At 43.8% G+C, this 20978-nt stretch overlaps 1 protein-coding gene across 50 annotated transcripts in view; it reads right to left on the minus strand.

Annotated features, from left to right (window-relative positions):
- LOC110503876 (uncharacterized) overlaps positions 1 to 20978 on the minus strand; it is a 90933-nt gene that overhangs the window by 31557 nt on the left and 38398 nt on the right. For all 50 annotated transcript variants that reach the window (XM_090218516.1, XM_090218520.1, XM_021582453.3 and 47 more), the window contains exons 6-12: positions 7462 to 7593; positions 7127 to 7264; positions 4709 to 4735; positions 4294 to 4326; positions 3197 to 3241; positions 2915 to 3001; positions 2773 to 2820 (exon numbers count right to left, since the gene is read on the minus strand). In XM_090218516.1, the coding sequence (XP_090074642.1) occupies positions 2773 to 2820; positions 2915 to 3001; positions 3197 to 3241; positions 4294 to 4326; positions 4709 to 4735; positions 7127 to 7264; positions 7462 to 7593 (510 nt within the window). The remainder of the gene's footprint in view (positions 1 to 2772; positions 2821 to 2914; positions 3002 to 3196; positions 3242 to 4293; positions 4327 to 4708; positions 4736 to 7126; positions 7265 to 7461; positions 7594 to 20978) is intronic.

The following is a 20978-nucleotide window of genomic DNA, read 5'->3' on the forward strand; positions in this document are numbered from 1 at the left end:
TTAGTTGCAGATGCAGAGTTTTACAACAGAATATCACTTGAATATCGTTGCTTTAAATCAGGGCACGTGCCAGCGCTCACTCACAGTTGTTCTCTCTCTCTTGCCATCAACTCCATTCAAAGCGCATCCAAAATAAACTATTCTGTTCTAGATTGATATATAGCCCTATATAAAGATCTCATAGCCTACCTCTTTCAGGTAATACATTCAATGCAATATTAGCCTTATATTTAGCTAATTAATTATGGGTTATGCATAATAAGCTTCTAATTTATAGCATCCGTCTCTTGCGCAATACGCACGCAGCTTTGCTCCGCTGGCCTCTCTCCTTAAAAAACGCTCCCTAGCTCTTGGAGTCTCATGCAGGATAAACTAGACTACAATAGCTTGCTGGACATAATTAAAACAATTGTTTTATACCACTAGACTATTTGAAGAGGGACACAAGCTCTTTTTAGCTGAATGTTAAATACAGCAGCCAATAGAACTCACAGGTAGTTTGAAAGGAGAGCAAATGCGCGATGGCGGTAGCCTTTAGCAGTTACTTTTTCAGACCCATAACCATTCAATCTGAAGCGAATTGAAAGCCTTCTGCATCTAATTATAGTCCTATATTACTCAAGGATGTCAATAGAATGATGAAGATAAGGAAAACAAAACTTATTTAATTAACTGTTGAAAACGAGGAAGGAATGACACAACAACAGAGAGAGAAAGTGGAGGGAGGCTAATAACATTAAGGGAAATATGAAAGGTATATATGCATCAGCCTACTAATTATACAAATAGGCCCTATTATATTTCAATGTTAAAATCAAATTCTCTAGCCTATTCTTGTAACTTTGTAGGCTACATGTGCTGCACCAGAATCACATGTTCTCTTCTGCTTTATCATGGTTTATATAATACAATAGAGTACAGTAATACAGTTCACACTAAAAAAGATTAGTCTACTGGAGCTAGCTGCATTTATTTACTCAAGAGAGCATATACAGTGCATTTGGAAAGTATTCAGACCCCTTCACTTTTCCCCCGACATTTTGTTCCATTACAGCCTTATTCTAAAATGTATTCAATTGTTTTTTAAATTCATCAATCGACACACAATACCCCATAATAACAAAGCAAAAACAGTTTTTTAGAAATAAAAAAACAAACAGAAATATCGTTCAGACCCTTTACTCAGTCAGTACTTTGTTAAAGTACCTTTGGCAGCGATTACAGCCATGAGTCTTCTTGGGTACGACGCTACAAGCTTGGCACACGTGTATTTGGGGAGTTTCTCCCATTCCTCTCTGCAGACCCTGTCAAGCGCTGTCAGGTTGAATGGGGAGCATCACTGCACAGCTATTTTCAGGTCTCTCCAGAGATGTTCAATCAGGTTCAAGTCCGGGCTCTGGCTGGGCCACACAAGGACATTCAGAGACTTGTCCCGAAGCCACTCCTGCGTTGTCTTGGCTGTATGATTAGAGCCGTTGTCCTGTTGGAAAGTGAACCTACGGCCACAGTTTTAGGTCCTGAGCACTCTGCAGCAGGTTTTCATCAAGGATCTGTACTTTTCTCTGTTCATCTTTGCCTCGATCCTGACAAGTCATCCCGGTCCCTGAAAAACATCCCCACAGCATGATGCTGCCACCACCATGCTTCACCGTAGGGATGGTGCAAGGATTCCTCCAGACATGAAACTTCTCATTCAGGCCAAAGAGTTCTTGGTTTCATCCAACCAGAGAATCTTGTTTCTCATGGTCTGAGAGTTCTTTAGGTGCCTTTTGGCAAACGCCAAGCGGGCTGTCATGTGCCTTTTACTGTGGAGTGGCTTCGTCTGGTCACTCTACCATAAATGCCTGATTGGTGGAGTGGTGCAGAGATTGGTTGTCCTTCGTGAAAATTATCCCATCTCCACAGAAGAACTCTGGAGCTCTGTCAGGGGGACAATCGGGTTCTTGGTCACCTCCCTGACCAAGGCTCTTCTCCCCTGACTGCTCAGTTTGGCCGGGCGGCCAGCTATAGGAAGATTCTTGGTGGTTCCAAACTTCTTCCATTTAAGAATGATGGAGGCCCCTGTGTTCTTGGGACCTTCAATGCTGCAGAATTGTTTTGGTACTCTTCCCCAGATCTGTGCCTTGATACAATCCTGTCTCGGAGGTCTACGGACAATTCCTTCGACCTCATGGCTTGGGTTTTGCTCTGACAAGCACTGTCAACCGTTGGACGTTATATAGACCTGGTGTGTGCCTTTCCAAATCATGTCCAATCATTTGAATTTTCCACAGATAGACTCCAATCAAGTTGTAGAAACATCTCAAGGATGATCAACGGAAACAGGATGCACCTGAGCTCAATTTTGAGTCTCATAGCAAAGGGCCTGTATACTTATGTAAATAAAAAAATATATTGTTTTCACTTTGTCATTATGGGGTATTGATTAAATAAATGTTTTTCCTAGTCAATGTTAGAATAAGGTTGTAATGTAACAAAATGTAGAAAAAGTCAAGGAGTCTGAATACTTTCCGAATGCACTGTAGCTAGCTACATCTATGGGATTTTGGGTGCTTGGGCTCATTTAATGTATTTAATATATGGCTCATCAGGCTAGAATTTTTTTGTAAAATATTTAACCCTAGAATGGATATCACAGCATGCAGATCCCTGAGTTACATCAACCTATATTAATCCCCAGACGGGAGGGTATGGTGAAACACTCTGTTTGATATATATTGTGATTCATGTGGGTTTGATCTGTGGACTTTCAGAAGAATAGAAGATACACACCTTGTCCTGGCACCTGGCCACCTTGGTAAAGTCCAGGCACCCCCACACCTGCAAAGACCAATAAAATCAATGATTTTATACTGGATCCAATGGCCTTCATCGGATATTGTACACATGCATAGTCACATAAACCCACGCTCACCTGGCACTCCTCCTTTTGGAGCCTTTCCTTTTCCGGTACCAAGTCCCAGCCCACCTCCAGGTAGTCCAGTCTGAGGAATAACAGGTGCTGAAAGCGATACATGGGAGAGACATTACATACTGTAGTTACAACTACTCATATACCAGTTAGTCCCCAGTCAGTATTGTGAATCGGCATAGGTACATTAAACATCTAGAGGATAATGATTAAACATTGAAAATTGTCAAGATAAAAAAGTAGGACTGGATGGCATGATTTGAGCTTTGTGTGTGTGTGTCTTACCTCCTGCAGGCACCGCAGCTCCTGTTCCTGCACCTCCAGGTCCCCCTGAGTTGGTCATCATCATCATCATCATTAACACCACAGTGATCAAAGAATATGGACAATGCTAATCTTTATCCAGAGTTGTATTGAAAGGCAGAGGTTCTATGGTACTCTAATCTGTATAAAGTGTATGTTGGGAATAGGGTGCCATTTGGGACACAGAACACAATAATGCATGGCATTCATCTTGCCTCATCAAATGCTTTATATCTTTGGCTCTTTGTTTATCCCCTGCGCAGGAAATGAGCTGTCAGCTCTGGCTCTTGGGGGCTTGGCAGTCGGATGAAAAGTTTTCATTTATTTATTTAACCTTCTCTTTCTATCTTAAAATCCACCAATCCTTCTCTCTAAGGAACAGACATTACGCAGTGCCTTTAGTATGTGGTGAACAAATTAGGAGATTCAGAGAAACAAGGGAAGGCTGGCAACAAAGAGAATGGAGAGGAATGCTGCTGTTCTGTTCTATCTGAAAGGGGTTTGGATGAAATGGGATCATTTTGTTGGAATACCATGAAAAGAGTCAAGATAGGGTTGAGGAGCATTGCACAAGAGCTGTATCGGGCCTGTGACTGAGGGCCTTGTCGACTGCCAACCAATATTTAAGCACAGGCTCTTTTCCATAATGCTAAGCCATGATACCCTTCATTGAACATGTACACACATACTCCAAAACAATGTAGTTCAGGCAATATTGTTGCTTAAACTATCTAGACTATGTATGCCAACTTATAAATCATGTCAAAAGTTTGGATGCAATTGATGTGAAACATTTTCTCATAGCATGTGAGCACACAAATATATGTGTTATTTAAGTTTTTTACAGTTAGTGAGTGCTTTTTTAGATCAGATAACCTCTGCTTTCTTATGTCTCTAGTCTATTGGGAATATCATTTAACCTCCGTTGGGTGGTTTGGGACCCTTTCCTGCAGCTCCAGTGAACAAGAGATACAGAAGGTACAGTATATACAGAAAGTAGTTCACTAGTTCTAAAATGGCCGCTGCGACTGTAGGATTTCAATAGGTCATGGGACCTTGGGTGCCAACATGGCACTCACCTAAACCTGGCTGTAATCCACCACCACCATAGCCTGTAGAGAAACACAGACACAATATGGTTGGATTATAGTTTGATGTGATATATGTGTATTTGGTTATTTTAAAGCTTTCCACAACATAGAGAAATCCATAGCAACATTATTAAATGGCATTAAAGTGTTCTTTGATATAGACTCTACCCACACAACTCTATAGTCTAGGGCCTGTGTTTCTCAAACATGTTGGCACCAGGGACTGGCAAGCCATGGTTCTCCTCTTTGGAGTACAGCTTTGGTTAAAAATATGACTTGAAAATGTGAGGACTTGTAAGTTATAGTATCGATCACATGGACCGCTGCATGGATTGCCCACAGAATGAGGGTTGAGAAACAGAGCTCTAAGGATCTGTCCTGTCTTGTGTAGTGTGTACTGTACCTGGCTGTAGTCCACCTGCACCATAGCCTGAAAGAAACAAAGATTTATAGCTCTGACATATTGCTCAATGTATATTGAAAAACATCTCACCTAGCTATCTTAAGATGAATGCACTATTTGTAAGTCGGTCTGGATAAGAGCATCTGCTAAATTACTCAAATGTACATGTAAACTGCAATACTATCACGGAAACCAGTGGTTCCCAAACTTTTTATAGTCCCGTACCCCTTCAAGCATTCAACCTCCAGCTGCATACCCCCTCTAAGCACCAGGGTCAGCGTACTCTCAAATGTTGTTTTTTGCCACCATTGGAAGCCTGCCACACACACTATACGATACATTTATTAAACATAAGAATGAGTGTGAGTTTTTGTCACAACCCGGCTCGTGGGAAGTGACAAAGAGCTCTTATAGGACGAGGGCACAAATAATAATATAATAATAATCAATAATTTTGCTCTTTATTTAGCCATCTTACATATAAAACCTTACTTGTTCATCAAAAATGGTGATTAACTCACCACAGGTTAATGAGAAGGTTGTGCTTGAAAGGATGCACATAACTCTGCAATGTTAGGTTGTAATGTAGAGAGTCTCAGTCTTAAATAATTTTCCACACACAGTCTGTGTCTGTATTTAGTTTGCATGCTAGTGATGGCTGAGAATCCACTCTCACATAGGTACGTGGTTACAAAGGGCGTCAGTGTCTTAACAGCACGATTTGCCAAGGCAAGAAACTCTGAGCGCAGCCCTATCCAGAAATCTGGCAGTGGCTTTTGATTAAATAAAGTTTTCACAGAACCGCTTGTTGCAATTTCGATGAGGCTCTCTTGTTCAGATATTGGTAAGTGGACTGGATGCAGGGCATGAAAGGGATAACCAATCCAGTTGTTTGTGTCGTCCGTTTCGGGAAAGTACCTGCGTAATTGCGCACCCAGCTCACTCAGGTGCTTTGCTATATCACATTTGACATTGTCCGTAAGCTTGAGTTCATTTGCACACAAAAAAATCATACAATGATGGAAAGACCTGTGTGTTGTCCTTGTTAATGCAGACAGAAAAGAGCTCCAACTTCTTAATCATAGCCTCAATTTTGTCCCTCACATTGAATATAGTTGCAGAGAGTCCCTGTAATCCTAGATTCAGATCATTCAGGCGAGAAAAAACATCACCCAGATAGGCCAGTCGTGCGAGAAACCTGTCATCATGCAAGCGGTCAGACAAGTGAAAATTATGGTCAGTAAAGAACATTTTTAGCTCTTCACTCAATTAAAAAAAACATGTCAATGCCCATATCATTGCATAATGCAGAAAATACACGAGAGTTCATGGGCCTTGCTTTAACAAAGTTAACTATTTTCACTGTAATGTCCAAAATGTCTTTCAAGCTGTCAGGAATTCCCTTGTTAGCAAGAGCCTCTCGGTGGATGCTGCAGTGTACCCAAGTGGCGTCAGGAGCAACTGCTTGCACACGTGTTACCACTCCACTATGTCTCCCTGTCATGGTTTTTGCGCCATCAGTACAGATACCAACACATCTTGACCACCAAAGTCCATTTGATGTCAGAAAGCTGTCCAGGACTTTAAAAATATCCTCTCCTGTTGTCCTGGTTTCCAGTGGTTTGCAGAAGAGGATGTCTTCCTTAATTGACCTCCCATGAACGAAACGTACATATACCAGGAGCTGTGCCAGGCCCGCCACATCTGTTGATTCATCCAGCTGTAACGCATAGAATTCACTGGCTTGTATGATGCGTCATGAAAGCGTTGTTTGATGAAGGCATTGTCTGTATAGTTTTTTGGGGCCTATTCCCCCAGCATTGTCCCAGCCATATCCGCAGCAGCAGGAAGAATTACGTCCTCCACAATAGTATAGAGCTTGCCTGTCCTAGCCACTCGGTAGCTCACCATATAAGATACTTCTAGACCCTTTTTATTAATGGTATCTGTTACTTTTATACATGTCTCACTACTCGAAAGTCATCTTTATTCTCGCTCAAAATGGTCCTGTGGCTTATTTTTCAAATGGTCTTGTTTCATTTCTAAATGTCTGCGCAAGAGTGAAGGTTTCTCACGAGAGAGTAACGGTTAACGTGATTGGATGTTAATTATTTGACTAGGCTACCTGTATTTGACATTGTGTTGTTATTTCAGTGGACACTAACTAGATGGTTTACTTTTGTTTTTGGCAGTGAAACAAGGCTACTCAGGTGAGAAAAAAACCTCACTCAAATGTATAGCCCCGTTGGAAAATATAAATGTTCTGTTTGAAAATGTAAAGAATATTGTGAATCACATTTTTATTTGGCGTACCCCTGACGGCATTGCGTTTGGGAATACCTGACGTAGACCAATGCTGGTCCACAGAAGTACAGTAGAGAAACATGGCTTTGAGAATCTATTCTGTCTGTACAGTACCTGGTTGTAGTCCAGCTCCTGCCCCATAGCCTGGTTTGGGTCCTGCCTTCTGTCCCAGACCACCTCCAGGGAAGAAGCTCCCAGCACCACCTCCTCCATAAGTCGAGCCGCCATACGGCGAGCCTCCTCCATAACCAGCTGAGGAGAGTGACGGTGGGGGGTTATTAATCCAACCCTTTTAACACTCTCAGTGTCTCATTGTGTCATATTGTGAAGCGCTCTAATGTGGCCAGGAGTGATGGGTAGCCTAAGTGGTCATTTAGCATAATATTAGCTTGAACAGGGTCAGTACTACGGGTGGGCCAAGAACTTGAAGTCACACTGCGCTACTGTACCTCCAGGCTTAGCGTATCCTCCTCCTCCTCCAAAGCTTCCTGTTCCTAGACCGGTGGCTCCAGGACCAGCTCCATATCCTCCACCACCAAGACCACCACCCCCAACACCACCAGCACCAAGGTTTCCATAACCTCAGAGAGGAGAGGAGAGGGAGGGAGGGAGGGAGAGAGAGTATGAGGCAGGGTTAAGTGAAGAACATCATTTCAGATCCACATGAAGTGCATAGGTTGTGGATAGAAGATAGAGAATGGACTTGGTTGTATATATAATGTAGTAGTTCTGCAGCAGTGCTGGTGTTGGTAATGCCAGATTGTGACCACTAGAGGGAGTCAAAGGCTGAGAGGAACAGTCTGATGTGGCAACAGTATTTTGGCACACAGCAACAGTCTCTATGGGGAGAAAAAAGTATTCTTCCCACATGGTAATCATACATAAATTAAGTCATATTCCATCTTGGGTTTCTTATTGCTGACAAAACAGCGGGAGGGGGAGGCAGGGGAGAAGAAGGTGGAACAGGGGGAAACTCAGGCAGCGAGAAATGCTCTGTCTTTTCGCCACCTTTAAATATTTCACAATCGTTAATCAGACGTTGACCTGTGGCTAAACCCTCACATTGTAATTCATTCAATTACAGACAGTAAGATTTTTATTTTATTTAACTAGGCAAGTCAGCTAAGAACAAATTCTTATTTACAATGACGGACTACCCAGGCCAAATCCGGACGACACTGGGCCAGTTGTGCGCCGCCCTATGGGACTCCCAATCACGGCTGGTTGTGATACAGCCTGGAAGTGAACCAGGATCTGTAGTGACATCTCAAGCACTGAATTGTGCCTTAGACCCCCAAAAAACCTCATCCTCCACATGACAAGATAACTAAGGAAGACATACGGAGCCAGCCACCCCTGACATTGTTACAATAGCTGTAAGAGTAATTCAGTTAATGGACACTCCTACTGTCGTGAACTTAAGTTTTAATAGGGTGATAAAACATGACCTAAACAGCATTAAATATGGTAACAGTAATCAAGAGTCATGACCTGGATATAGTTAGCATTAGCAGGTCACCCCAGTCTCTGGCCCTGGTAAGGAGGCAGTGCAGTCTAGCTGTAGACAGTAGGTACATTATTCTGCTCAGTTAGTCTCTTGTGACAGAGTTAACAAATAACATTTTAAATTGAGGAGCTAGCTGAACAGAGCACACGTGAGTTTTGGGTGTCGAGAGGACTACTCAGTAAACATGACCTACTCCATGACCTCCTCCAGCTCAGAGGGGTCCTGTAGGGGACTGAGTAAGTCACTGGGAGTGTTAGTAAGATTCTGACAGTCTATTAGCAATAGCTGGGCCACTGCGTTTTACAGGGGTCGTGGTGCACTGGGTTGATGAAGTAGAGAGAACCGGCATGAGGTGTAAGCATGTACCCCTGGAGTGGACTACGACCCAATACAGGCCTACAATGTTAATACTGGACATCCCTGTAAAGCTGTGTGGCATACGGTTGGGGAATTATACAAAATCATATAATCTTAATCTATTAAAGGCTAAAATTAAATTACTTCTGTGAAAGACCCAGACTAGACCAGAAGAGATCTTGGTTTGGTCTTGGTTTGAGGTGTTGTAGGCTGTGTCAAGAGGGTGAGAAGAATAGCCAACTGTGAGGCGTCTGAGAAACGAGGGAGGAGAGAGGAAAGAGAGGCGGGAGATGATTATGGAGATGGCCCAGCTGTCCGCAGAAAGCAGAGGAAAGAGGGGAGAGAGGAGTGGAAGAACGCAAGGGGAGAGAGCGATGGAACAGGACAGAGGTGTGGGGTTTCATCCTCTAGTCAAAACAATCGTGGGCAACGTCCTGCCAAGGCAGTTGACATCCCCACCACACTAAGCTAGATGTCCTTCTGCTAATCCTACCTCCTCCTGTACAACCGACAGCTGACAGGCCTCTTAGACCCGTGGAGGTGATGAGGAGGAAGAGGCGAGACAGACGCTAAGCTAAACAGCCTCGGACTAATCCACCTCCTTCAAACCTTTTTCTCATTCCATTGTTCAACCAACAACATTCTTTGAAATGAGGAGGTGATGAGGAGGAGGCAGCACAGGGTTGAGGAAGAGGCAAGACAGGGTCGTACATTTGTCTAAATGGTAAAGTACACTCCCTTGGCCTGGGGTTGGAGAGCCAGTCTATCTCAAAGCTTTTGGTTTTTCATAACTTTCAGAAGAGACCAAAGACCAGCACAGGGTTGGAATGTTTCACTGGCAGCTCTCTGTTTGTGAGAGGAGCACGGGTCTGAGGTGTGTGTGTGTGTGTATGTATATGTGTGTGAGAGAGAGAGAGACACACATACAGTATACGGCCTTGCTTTTTCTCTTTTGGCTGTGTGAGACAAGCTCAGCACTCAGGGTTGACCGCCACCTGCTACGCTGCTCTGAACCCTCTGATCGCAGACCAGGAGACGAAAGGCAGACACCACCAACTCTTCCTGAGAGGTAACGTGTGTGTGTGTGTGTGTGTGAGTGAGAGAGAGAGAGAAAGAGAGAGAGAGAGAAAGAAAGAGAGAAAGGCAAGGAGAAAGAGAATAAGAAAGAGAGAGAGAGTGTGCAGACTCTCACACCAGGTTCAAAGACAGTAGAGACAGCAAGGCCGTCCCAGTCACCACAGGACTCCATTTTCTCTGGCTCCAACATCACTGGATCTCACTTGTATAAAACAGCTGAAAGGGAAGATACAGTAACCGTAATGCCTACAAAGTCATGTCTCTTTCTCTTTAAGGGTAAGAGAACAGAGCAACATGCTCCGTCCGGACCCTTGCTGATTGGCAACCTTCCACAGATTGTATCACCGAGACACATAAGAGCTCAGTACAAAAGCCCTTTGTTTTAGTCATATTTACTCAGAGCTGTCAGCTCCAACAAGCAGGCCTTTGTCTGAGGCCTATTATTACAGTATGTCAGTTCACACAAACATGTCTGTCTTAGCTCACACATTAACTTGTTGGAAGCGAGTGTACTGCAAGACCCAAGTTTGTTTGTTGTAATGAACCGCACACATGGAAACTCTGTCAACCTGACCTCGACTAGCTGTGAAACACACAGTTTCTTATTTGATGTTTAGACATTCAATTTGCAGATTACTGACAGGTCATTATAGTGTACGTGAGCCAAAATGGCCGTCTGTCTATGTGAGACATGCGAGCCACAGCAGAGACACCATAGGGCTAATGGAAACCAAATTGGCAGCGGACCCGAGACAGAGAGAAGCCGTGTAAAGGTCAACGACTTTAAATACAAGACAGAGAGGATAGAGAATCCTGTACAGGAGAGAGAGAGAGCTGCAGAGCCAGGTGACTGATAATAATGCAGTTTAATGCATCACACTTTCCCTCTGTTTGAAACGGCACTACGTGTGGTGTGTCAAGATAGGTTGAACGTGTTAGCGTGTTTAGCAGAGAATTTCCATTCAGAAGGGACCTCTTGTTGTTGCAGCTGTGCAGTCAGTTGTACAGTATGTGTACCTGGTGAGGTAGAATATGGTGTTTTTCTTGAAGCAAATTAGTATATTAGGCACAGCATACTTTCTTCATAAACTAAAATGTGATGAATGACATATTGGACCAATGTACCTATCACATACTACATCAACATTGGACTGGAGCTGGCTAGACAAACTGGCAAAACAAACGGGTGCCTTCAGGTCATCGTGTATGTTCTCGATCTGATTCTGTAGCTACAGTACGGATAAAAGAGAAGAACTCATGTAACAGAGAACAGTGGGTCTGGTTTCAATAGTGTCTCAAAGACGCCCTCCTATTCTCTCCTCTCTGTTACCACGTACAGTGGCAAGAAAAAGTATGTGAGCTCTTTGGAATTACCTGGATTTCTGAATAAATTGGTCTGAGTCACAACAATAGGCAAACACAGTGTGCTTAAACTAATAACACACACATTTTTGTATTTTTCTTGTCTATATTGAATACATCGTTTAAACGTTCACAGTGTAGGTTGGAAAAAGTATGTGAACCCCTAGGCTAATGACTCCTCCAAAATCTAATTGAAGTCAGGAGTCAGCTAACCTGGAGTCCAATCAATGAGATGAGATTGGAGATGTTGGTTAGAGCTGCCCTGCCCTATAAAAAACACTCACGAAATGTGAGTTTGCTATTCACAAGGAGCATTGCCTGATGTGAACCATGCCGCAAACAAAAGAGATCTCAGAAGACCTAAGATTAGGAATGGTTGACTTGTATAAAGCTGGAGTATCTTTAAAAGTATCTCTAAAAGCCTTGATGTTCATCCGTCCACGCTAAGACAAACTGTCTATAAATGGAGAAAATTCACTCTCCATTACTCTCCATAGGAGTGGCCGTCCTGCAAAGAGGATTGCAAGAGCACAGCGCAGAATGCTCAGTGAGGTTAAGAAGAATCCTAGAGTGTCAGCTAAAGATTTACAGAAATCTCTGGAACATGCTAACATCTCTGTTGACGAGACTACAATATGTAAAACACTAAACAAGAATGGTGTTCATGGGAGGACACCACGGAAGAAGCCACTGTCTAAAAAAAACATTCTGAAGTTCGCAAAAGAGCATCTGGATGCAAAATATTCTGTGGACAGATTAAACTAGAGTTGAGTTGTTTGGAAGGAACACACAACACCGTGTGGCGAAAAAAGGGCACAGCACACCAACATCAAAACCTCATCTCAACTGTAAAATATGGTGGAGGGAGCATCATGGTTTGGGGCTGCCTCAGGGCCTGGACAGCTTGCTATCATCGACGGAAAAATGAATTCCCAAGTTTATCAAGATATTTTGCGGGAGAATGTAAGGCTATCTGTCCGCGAATTGAAGCTCAACAGAAGTTGGGGGATGCAACAGGACAACAACCCAAAACACAAATCAACATAAATCAACAACAAAATGGCTTCAACTGAAGAAAATACGCCTTCCGGAGTGGCCCAGTCAGAGTCCTGACCTCAACCTGATTGAGATACTGTGGCGTGACCTCAAGAGAGCGGTTCACACCAGACATCCTATGAATATTGCTGAACTGAAACAGTTTTGTAAAGAGGAATGGTCCAAAATTCCTCTTGACCGTTGTGCAGGTCTGATCCGCAACTACAGAAAATGTTTGGTTGAAGTTACTGCTGCAAAAGTATAGTTAACCAGTTATTAAATCCAAGAGTTCACATACTTTTTGTACTGTGAATGTTTTACACGGTGTGTTCAATGAAGACATGAAGACATATAATTGTTTGTGTGTTATTAGTTTAAGCAGACTGTGTTTGTCTACTGATGTGACTTAGATAAGATACAATTTTATGACCAATTTATGCAGATATCCAGGTAATTCCAAAGGGCTCAGATACTTTTTCTTACAGCCGTACATTTTACATAAGGCAATCCAATAATCAAGATTTTCAGATCTCTCTCTCTCTCTCTCTATCTCTCTCTCTCTCTCTTTCTCCCCCTTCCCCTTCTATCTCCCCTTCTCTATCCATCATCTAGTCTGGTCTGGTGAGGTCAGGTCACAGTGGCTCTGCACATCAGGCTTGTTGAGTTAAAAGGAGCAGGCAGAGGGAGCCAAAAGAAAGATGGATCTACTCTCCCCACACTCTCTCTATCAGCCTGTCTTCTCTCTCTCTCTCTCTCTCTCTCTCTCTCTCTCTCTTCCCTCCTGACTTCTCTTCCCCCCCTCTCTCTTCTCTCTCAGGAACCAGCTGGGACTGGTGAAGGGTTTAATTTAAGAGAGTGGAGAATTCCATGGCAGGGTTCCACAGTAACTGACAGCAGGTGGGGTGGTGAGAGCGAGACCTGGGATAGGAGCTTCATAACCAGGACATCTCTGGGCCCTCTTACTCTCTCTCCAGTGGAGTAGAATTACCTCCCAAACATGATAAGTGTGAGACTGCAGTCACGGTAGATTATCGAGGCCAGAGATTATTTGTGTGGAGCCTAACGGAGCTAGCATACAGGACACTATAGGTTTCTACTTTCCCAGCCCTGGGTTTGTGCTCTGTTTGAGCATATTGAGCAGCCCAGTCGTAATAGAATAGATAGAGAATGTGGAAGGATGTGGACAGATGATACGGTAGGATAACCAGGCTCACAGTCAGCCATGATCTAATACCAACACTGATAATGACACAGCCAGTGAGATAGTCTGAGATTGTCCTCTGATGTTCTGACTAGGCGTGAGTCTGAAATCCTGTGGATGTCTATATCATTAAATCTACAATCCGCTCCCAAGTCCTTAGAAAGTCTGTGGTTAGCTGTGACTGGCAGGTGGACTCCAGCCTCCACTTTATAGGCCCAGTGCACATCATAATAGATGTCTTTCACTGTCATTACAGCCAATGGTATCAGTAATCAAATGATCATGATGTAGGATGATATAGTGGCTCATTTGGGTATGGTCCATTCTTGTGTTAGTAGCACACGATGATGTTGGATCAGAACAAGGAGAGGTGACTTTAGGTACTAGCAGTGATTCCAGATCGCGTGAGTGGAATACGCCGTAGCTCCCCCGTCATCTCTCTTCTCTCCTCCTTCATCCCCCTTTCTCTCCCTCTGATAACCTCCCCTGCTCCTTGTCACTTCCAGGTTTTCCAAGCCGTCAGTCATGAAGCAGCTATGCGGAGTGGATTTAAGACGCATGCTGGACTAATTAAACACACATCCTTGCGCGCACAAACACGCACACACACACACACACGGTGACAAAAATCCAGGCTCTGGGTCAGCGATGAGCCCTTTGTTTTTCTCCTTCCTTTCCATGGAGTCATTGTCAGAGAGAGGTCCCAAGTACTCCCTGCCAGAGGACCCCAAGTACTGAACTGTTAGGGAGTTTCGGCTTCTACAAACAGGCCGGGTGGTGGTGGTTTCAGGCCCAGGGCTGTTGGGCTTCTCTCATTCAGTTTGTGTCGATGCCTTCGGGCCAGTGTCCAGGCCCAAACGATTGGAATAAAAGCTGGAGAAATTGGAGTCATTTTTTGGGCCCGCCTAGCCTATTTCCTGGTTTTCCAACGTTGTTGAGGATCATTATTTTCATTTGGTCGTTATAAGAATTGGTCCGGGTTCAGATTTGTTTGTCCTGCGGTTGATGGATACTCTGCCTGGCCTCGATGCACGTTTTTGCACAAACTAGCTAATACACACCCATATACACCAAGACACACATTTACACATACACACACTCTGTGGGGGCGAGCAGCTCTTTCGAATGGCTCCAATTTACAGGCCGTCGTAAAACGATCCATTGGACTTATGTGGATTACAGCGAAACCACCGGGCCAAGCCTAACCTAGCTGAGTCCTGCCTAGCGACGTCCACACACACACACACACACACACGCACACACGCACACACACACACACACACACACACACACACACACACACACACACACACACACACACACACACACACACACACACACACACACACACACAGTATATGCTTACATATGCACTTACATGCCAGTGACAACGTCAGAGCCGTCTTCTTCTAACTAACCCTCCCAACGAACCTCCATCCTCCATCTCACCATGACAACATCTGTCTAATCACATGCCTTGATGTAAAGAAGTTATCACACTTGATTACCGTTCTCATTCACACAGAGCAGTGTGAGTCACGAGTCATGACATATCCACTCATTGAGTTTGCGATGAATGACATAATTGTTTATGCCTCAATTCCTACAGTATGTCACCCGTTGCTCTTTCCCCTTTCAAACAGATCACACAGTCTCCTGCTCTCCCTTTCTATTAGCTCTCAACAGTCTTTCTTAAGGCTCTGTACGAGAGAGAGTAGAGAAAGAGATTCTGACATGCTAATATCCTGGTTCTTTTTCATCCTGGTCCAAAGGAATAGCACAGTTGCTGTGCCAGCGCTGAGCCCTACAATAGGTCAGGAGTATATCCCTAGACCCCATCTCTCATACCAGCCAACACATGTATCTGCAGGCACACACACACGCACACACACACACACACACACACACACACACACACACACACACACACACACACACTTTAACCACAAATACCTGCTCATTTCTGTCCATTATTTATTATGTCTGAAAAGAGCAATGGATGCGAAAACATGCAGGGAGAGAAAAACAGTGGAGCCAGTGACCATGGTATGTAAAGCTGGATATGCACATAACATCCCCCAGATGGTCCACATATGCATTTCACTGCCTGCCCGCTGAATCCCTTCTTGACAAGTCAGTGTTGAAAAATGATACTAGCATTAAACAGGTCAGTGTGTGTCTTGAACACACACTGTAGCTGTGTCCAACCTCTGCCTTGCCTTCTACTTACTAAAATGACATACTGTGTACTAATCAATCATACTACATACTAATATTTACAGCATAATGTTTAGTAAAAACATATGCAGTAACCAATAAATATCAACATACTTATCATCCATACTGCGCCTGTTCCCTGCCAGTCCTTTATTTTTGTGGAGTGCGTCCCCTATTCTGTCAAACACAAGTGGGTGTGAAAAGATGATTATCTTCCTCAATAGTGTGCAGCCTAAATAAGTATGACATCCTAGCATTTAAAGCATATTTAAAACATACTTTAAAACGTTCTATTTTTGCATTACCAAAAAGCCTACTATTAAGAACGCAAGTATGGATATTAAGGACACAGCGCGGCTCTCTCTCTCTCTCTCTCTCTCTCACACACACACACACCTCGTGAGTTCAGGTTCATCATATCATATCATCCTCAAAAGCATTACGACACAATGTGTTCATAGGCCAGCCATATCAACACATGGGATAAACCCTGAGGGATTACACTGAGAGAGAAAGCTCACCTGTCAGTGATGAACAACACACTACACAATAGCACAACTGTCAGACTGTGTGCGCAACTGGTCAACTAGAGTCAGGTGCAGGAGAGCAGAGATGAGTGAACAGGCACACTTTAATTGGCAGATGCAAATCAGTTGGACGCAACAGCGTCACAACACTCCAGCCAAAGGAGAACGAGAATAGCGCCCTAGTCACACAAAATAATGTACAACAATACAATACCACGGGTTCAAAACAATACCCGGAATAAACCAGCCTGATGCATCACACAATAAACGCAACAAACAATTACACACACAGACATGGGGGTGATTAGAGGATAATATACACGTAGAGTGATGACGGGATGTAAAACAGGTGTGCGGGAAAACAAGACAAAACAAATGGAAAATTAAAGATGGAGCGGCGATGGCTAGAAGACCGGTGACGTCGACCGCTGAGTGCCGCCCGAACAAGGACAGGAGCCCACTTCGGCAGGAGTCGTGCCAACAACAAATCAAGTCATAACATGATACTGTAGCAGCTAAGACACCCACAAAGCATCCTTTACAGTGAGTATAGGATAATAAACCTACCCACATTTCCTACAAGCCCATTAGGCCTATGTGTTAAAGCTTGTAACAGTACGTAGAGTTGGGAGCTGCATAATGTAACCAGCTTTCCCAAATAATAGGGTGATGTTATAGCTATTAGGCGATAAATGATGTCTAGTTAAATTTCTAGTTAAACTGTGATTGATTCATACCATGTTTTTTCCAGGCTTCATTTTCTTTCACTTGGATACTGTGCCAACAGAAGATTCAGGCCTAGGACCTAGGGTTCTGTTAAATCTCAATCGCTGAACCGATTGAGACTAAATATGCAGCATTTACCGTGAATGCAGTCTCCACTAATGCAAGAACATTGACTTTACATTTTGATCACGCTGTAACGCTGTAACTGAAGTCGGTCCAGTGATGATTTAGCTTTATGGACAGCTGGGGAAATGGGAGCGGAGAGATTTCTCCATCCCTGCATAAACAACACTTAGGCCTCTCTGCCAGATGGATGCGGAGAGAGCTGCTCGCTCCAGACCAGAGCCACTGGCAGACACTGTGCAGGGGAGAGAGCTGCTCGCTCCAGACCAGAGCCACTGGCAGACACTGTGCAGGGGAGAGAGCTGCTCGCTCCAGACCAGAGCCACTGGCAGACACTGTGCAGGGGAGCGGCTCGGGCTGCACAGTCAGACACACTGGCAGGGTTAGGAGAGGGGAAAGGAAAGGAGGGAGGGGGTGAGGAAAGGGGAGACCGTACAGGCAGGGGAGAGGCATGCTCGCTCCAGACCCACTGGCAGCAAACCTTAAAGACAGGGGAGAGGTGGAGGCTTCAGTCCAGAACCACTAGCAGCAAACCTTAAAGACAGGGGAGAGGTGGAGGCTTCAGTCCAGAACCACTGGCAGCAAACCTTAAAGACAGGGGAGAGGTGGAAGCTTCAGTCCAGACCCACTGGCAGCAAACCTTAAAGACAGGGGAGAGGTGGAGGCTTCAGTCCAGAACCACTAGCAGCAAACCTTAAAGACAGGGGAGAGGTGTAGGCTTCAGTCCAGAACCACTGGCAGCAAACCTTAAAGACAGGGGAGAGGTGGAGGCTTCAGTCCAGAACCACTGGCAGCAAAACTTAAAGACAGGGGAGAGGTGGAGGCTTCAGTCCAGAACCACTGGCAGCAAACCTTAAAGACAGGGGAGAGGTGGAAGCTTCAGTCCAGACCCACTGGCAGCAAACCTTAAAGACAGGGGAGAGGTGGAAGCTTCAGTCCAGACCCACTGGCAGCAAACCTTAAAGACAGGGGAGAGGTGGAGGCTTCAGTCCAGAACCACTGGCAGCAAACCTTAAAGACAGGGGAGAGGTGGAGGCTTCAGTCCAGAACCACTGGCAGCAAACCATAAAGACAGGGGAGAGGTGGAGGCTTCAGTCCAGAACCACTGGCAGCAAACCTTAAAGACAGGGGAGAGGTGGAGGCTTCAGTCCAGAACCACTGGCAGCAAACCTTAAAGACAGGGGAGAGGTGGAGGCTTCAGTCCAGAACCACTGGCAGCAAACCTTAAAGACAGGGGAGAGGTGGAGGCTTCAGTCCAGAACCACTGGCAGCTAAACTTAAAGACAGGGGAGAGGTGGAGGCTTCAGTCCAGAACCACTAGCAGCAAAACTTAAAGACAGGGGAGAGGTGGAGGCTTCAGTCCAGAACCACTGGCAGCAAACCATAAAGACAGGGGAGAGGTGGAGGCTTCAGTCCAGAACCACTGGCAGATTGTGCATGGAAGAGAGGTTGAGGAGACCAGGCCAGGAGACACATGGAGAGTCTTCCACTGACCACAAACCACTAATAACTGTGAGAACATGGTCAGCAGAACACAGCTGGTACAGCTGGTACTGAATACAGTAACTTGTAGCACAAGGAAGTCAGCTTGTGTCACAATACAGTATTCAGTTTCATCTTTAAGATACAATAAAGCAACAGATAAAATTCCATGAGAAAACTCATCAGAATCGATTGCCCCCTGAGGGCCTGAACAGAGTGGAGTCATTCACAAAGATAACAAACAACCATAACAAATTTGTTTTCTATTTTTCTTATTTTTTCAAAACTATTTTAATAAAATGTACAAACAATATAAACATACACAGACAAAACACAACAGACTGATGCACACAAACATCAACGACATCATCTCTGCCCATCACCCCTGCTCCTAACGCCTCCATCTCCAGCACCACTTCTACATGATTCCAAACTGCATCCCTCTGCCCTTCTCTGTTGCCTACACCCTTTCAATATTCAAATAATAATGCATTTGATTCATTATTCCAAACTCACAACGATGGAGGATCATTTAATTCCAGTTTTTAAGCAATTATTATTATTTTTTACTCACCCTCAGGCCAAGGGCCTACGATGTGTCCCCAAACACACACACACACACACACACACACACACACACACACACACACACACACACACACACACACACACACACACACACACACACACACACACACACACACACACACACACACACACACAGGGCTGTTGTGGTGACCGTATTACCGCCACACCTCCAGTCATGAGTCATGACAGCTTTAAAATTCTACATGACTGTTGAGTCATGGTAATCTCCTCTTATGTGCTCAGGCCATGCGTTGGCAGTATCCAACTCACTAATGGCCTGGTACTCAGGGCTATATTGTCCTTCTAACCACTCTGACGTCAATGCAATCGAAAATCACATCAAACACTCAAACACAGTATTGTGCTTTTAAAACTCAGATCACTGTGATTGATCAATTTGAAGAAAGAAGTTCAACAGGTTGAAACTGAATGGAAAACATGGTCATTGTGGATGTCTAACGAAATGGACAGCGATCCCATATGCATAATTAGAGCTTATACATATGCATAGGCCTATATATATGAGGCCAAGCTTGAAAAAAAAGCATAATTAAAATAATGATTATACAGTACATAGAGCATGCAGAATTTTTTTTTTTTTTTACGGATTTAAAATGTATTTAATCAGTTAGCCTATAAACATATTCTAGTAATCACTTTTGAGTGTGGACTGTATAATTATGCATACTAGATGGACTGGTTACCTTATGCTACACTCCAAAGTTGGTTCAATAGTGCATGCTGCGATGCTGTTAGTTCAATAGTGCATTTCTATCGGTTTTTGAATAGCCTGGTAGTACCCAGGGAATTTGGGGGATTTTCATAATTTCTTATATTTTCAAAATTAATAATAGGCTACAGAATATTTCACCACCGTGCGTTTCCATCTACTTCCCCTCTCTCATTCATAACTTGCTCCAGCACGCAGAGAAGAGCTGTCAACAGTTTAATGAATTATGTTTTGTTGTGAAAACATGTTACTTTCGATGTTCCCGAACAGATGTCACTTGATTAAGCACTTGTTATGTGCAGGAACAGTGTTGGGGACCCCATAGCATACAGAGTTTGGGCGGAATATCACCTGTTGCGCAGGGAGAGACTGCATGCCCCTCAAACAGTGGTTGATGCATGGAGTGAAATAACCAAAGTAGCCTATCTGAACGAACAGGCGGGAAAGCGCCTCCATTCGGTACTCGAGAGCATAGCAGGTGACGTATTTTTTCCCTGCACCTGTTCCTGCACACTTAAAAATGGGCCATTTTGAAACCAATTTAACATGTTAGTAAAGACAATACTAAATTGAGAATAGTCTGATGGGTGATAATATGATCAATTGAGGAGAGAACAGTGTGTGCAGCCTGAGGTAAGGAACAGTGTACAAGCTTTTTTTGCGACTTTCTCAAGTAATCAATAGCCTATAGCTGCATCATGCATCCCATATACAGTATGTTTTGATTTGTAAGATATTCTAAGGTTTGAATTATTAACAATTAAAGTTGCAAAATAACAATAATAATCTAGCACAGCCTATGGTATCTGTTTCAAATTATCACATGCATGCTCAACATAGCTTTCATATGCGCAATGATAAAAATATCCTTTCAATTTTATTCAGCTAAGTTAAATTATATTCTTCTTATTATAAAATCACATAATATAAAATAAGCCTATCACGTCTGCTAAATGAACAAGCCTACAGCCTATGGCATGCCGCATAGCCAGATAACATACAGTAGGCCAACTCATATTCTGTTCATCTGAAAA

The sequence above is a fragment of the Oncorhynchus mykiss genome, chromosome 24 (assembly GCF_057628025.1).
Source record: "Oncorhynchus mykiss isolate SJ-2025 chromosome 24, ASM5762802v1, whole genome shotgun sequence".
Taxonomy (NCBI): Eukaryota; Metazoa; Chordata; class Actinopteri; order Salmoniformes; family Salmonidae; genus Oncorhynchus; species Oncorhynchus mykiss.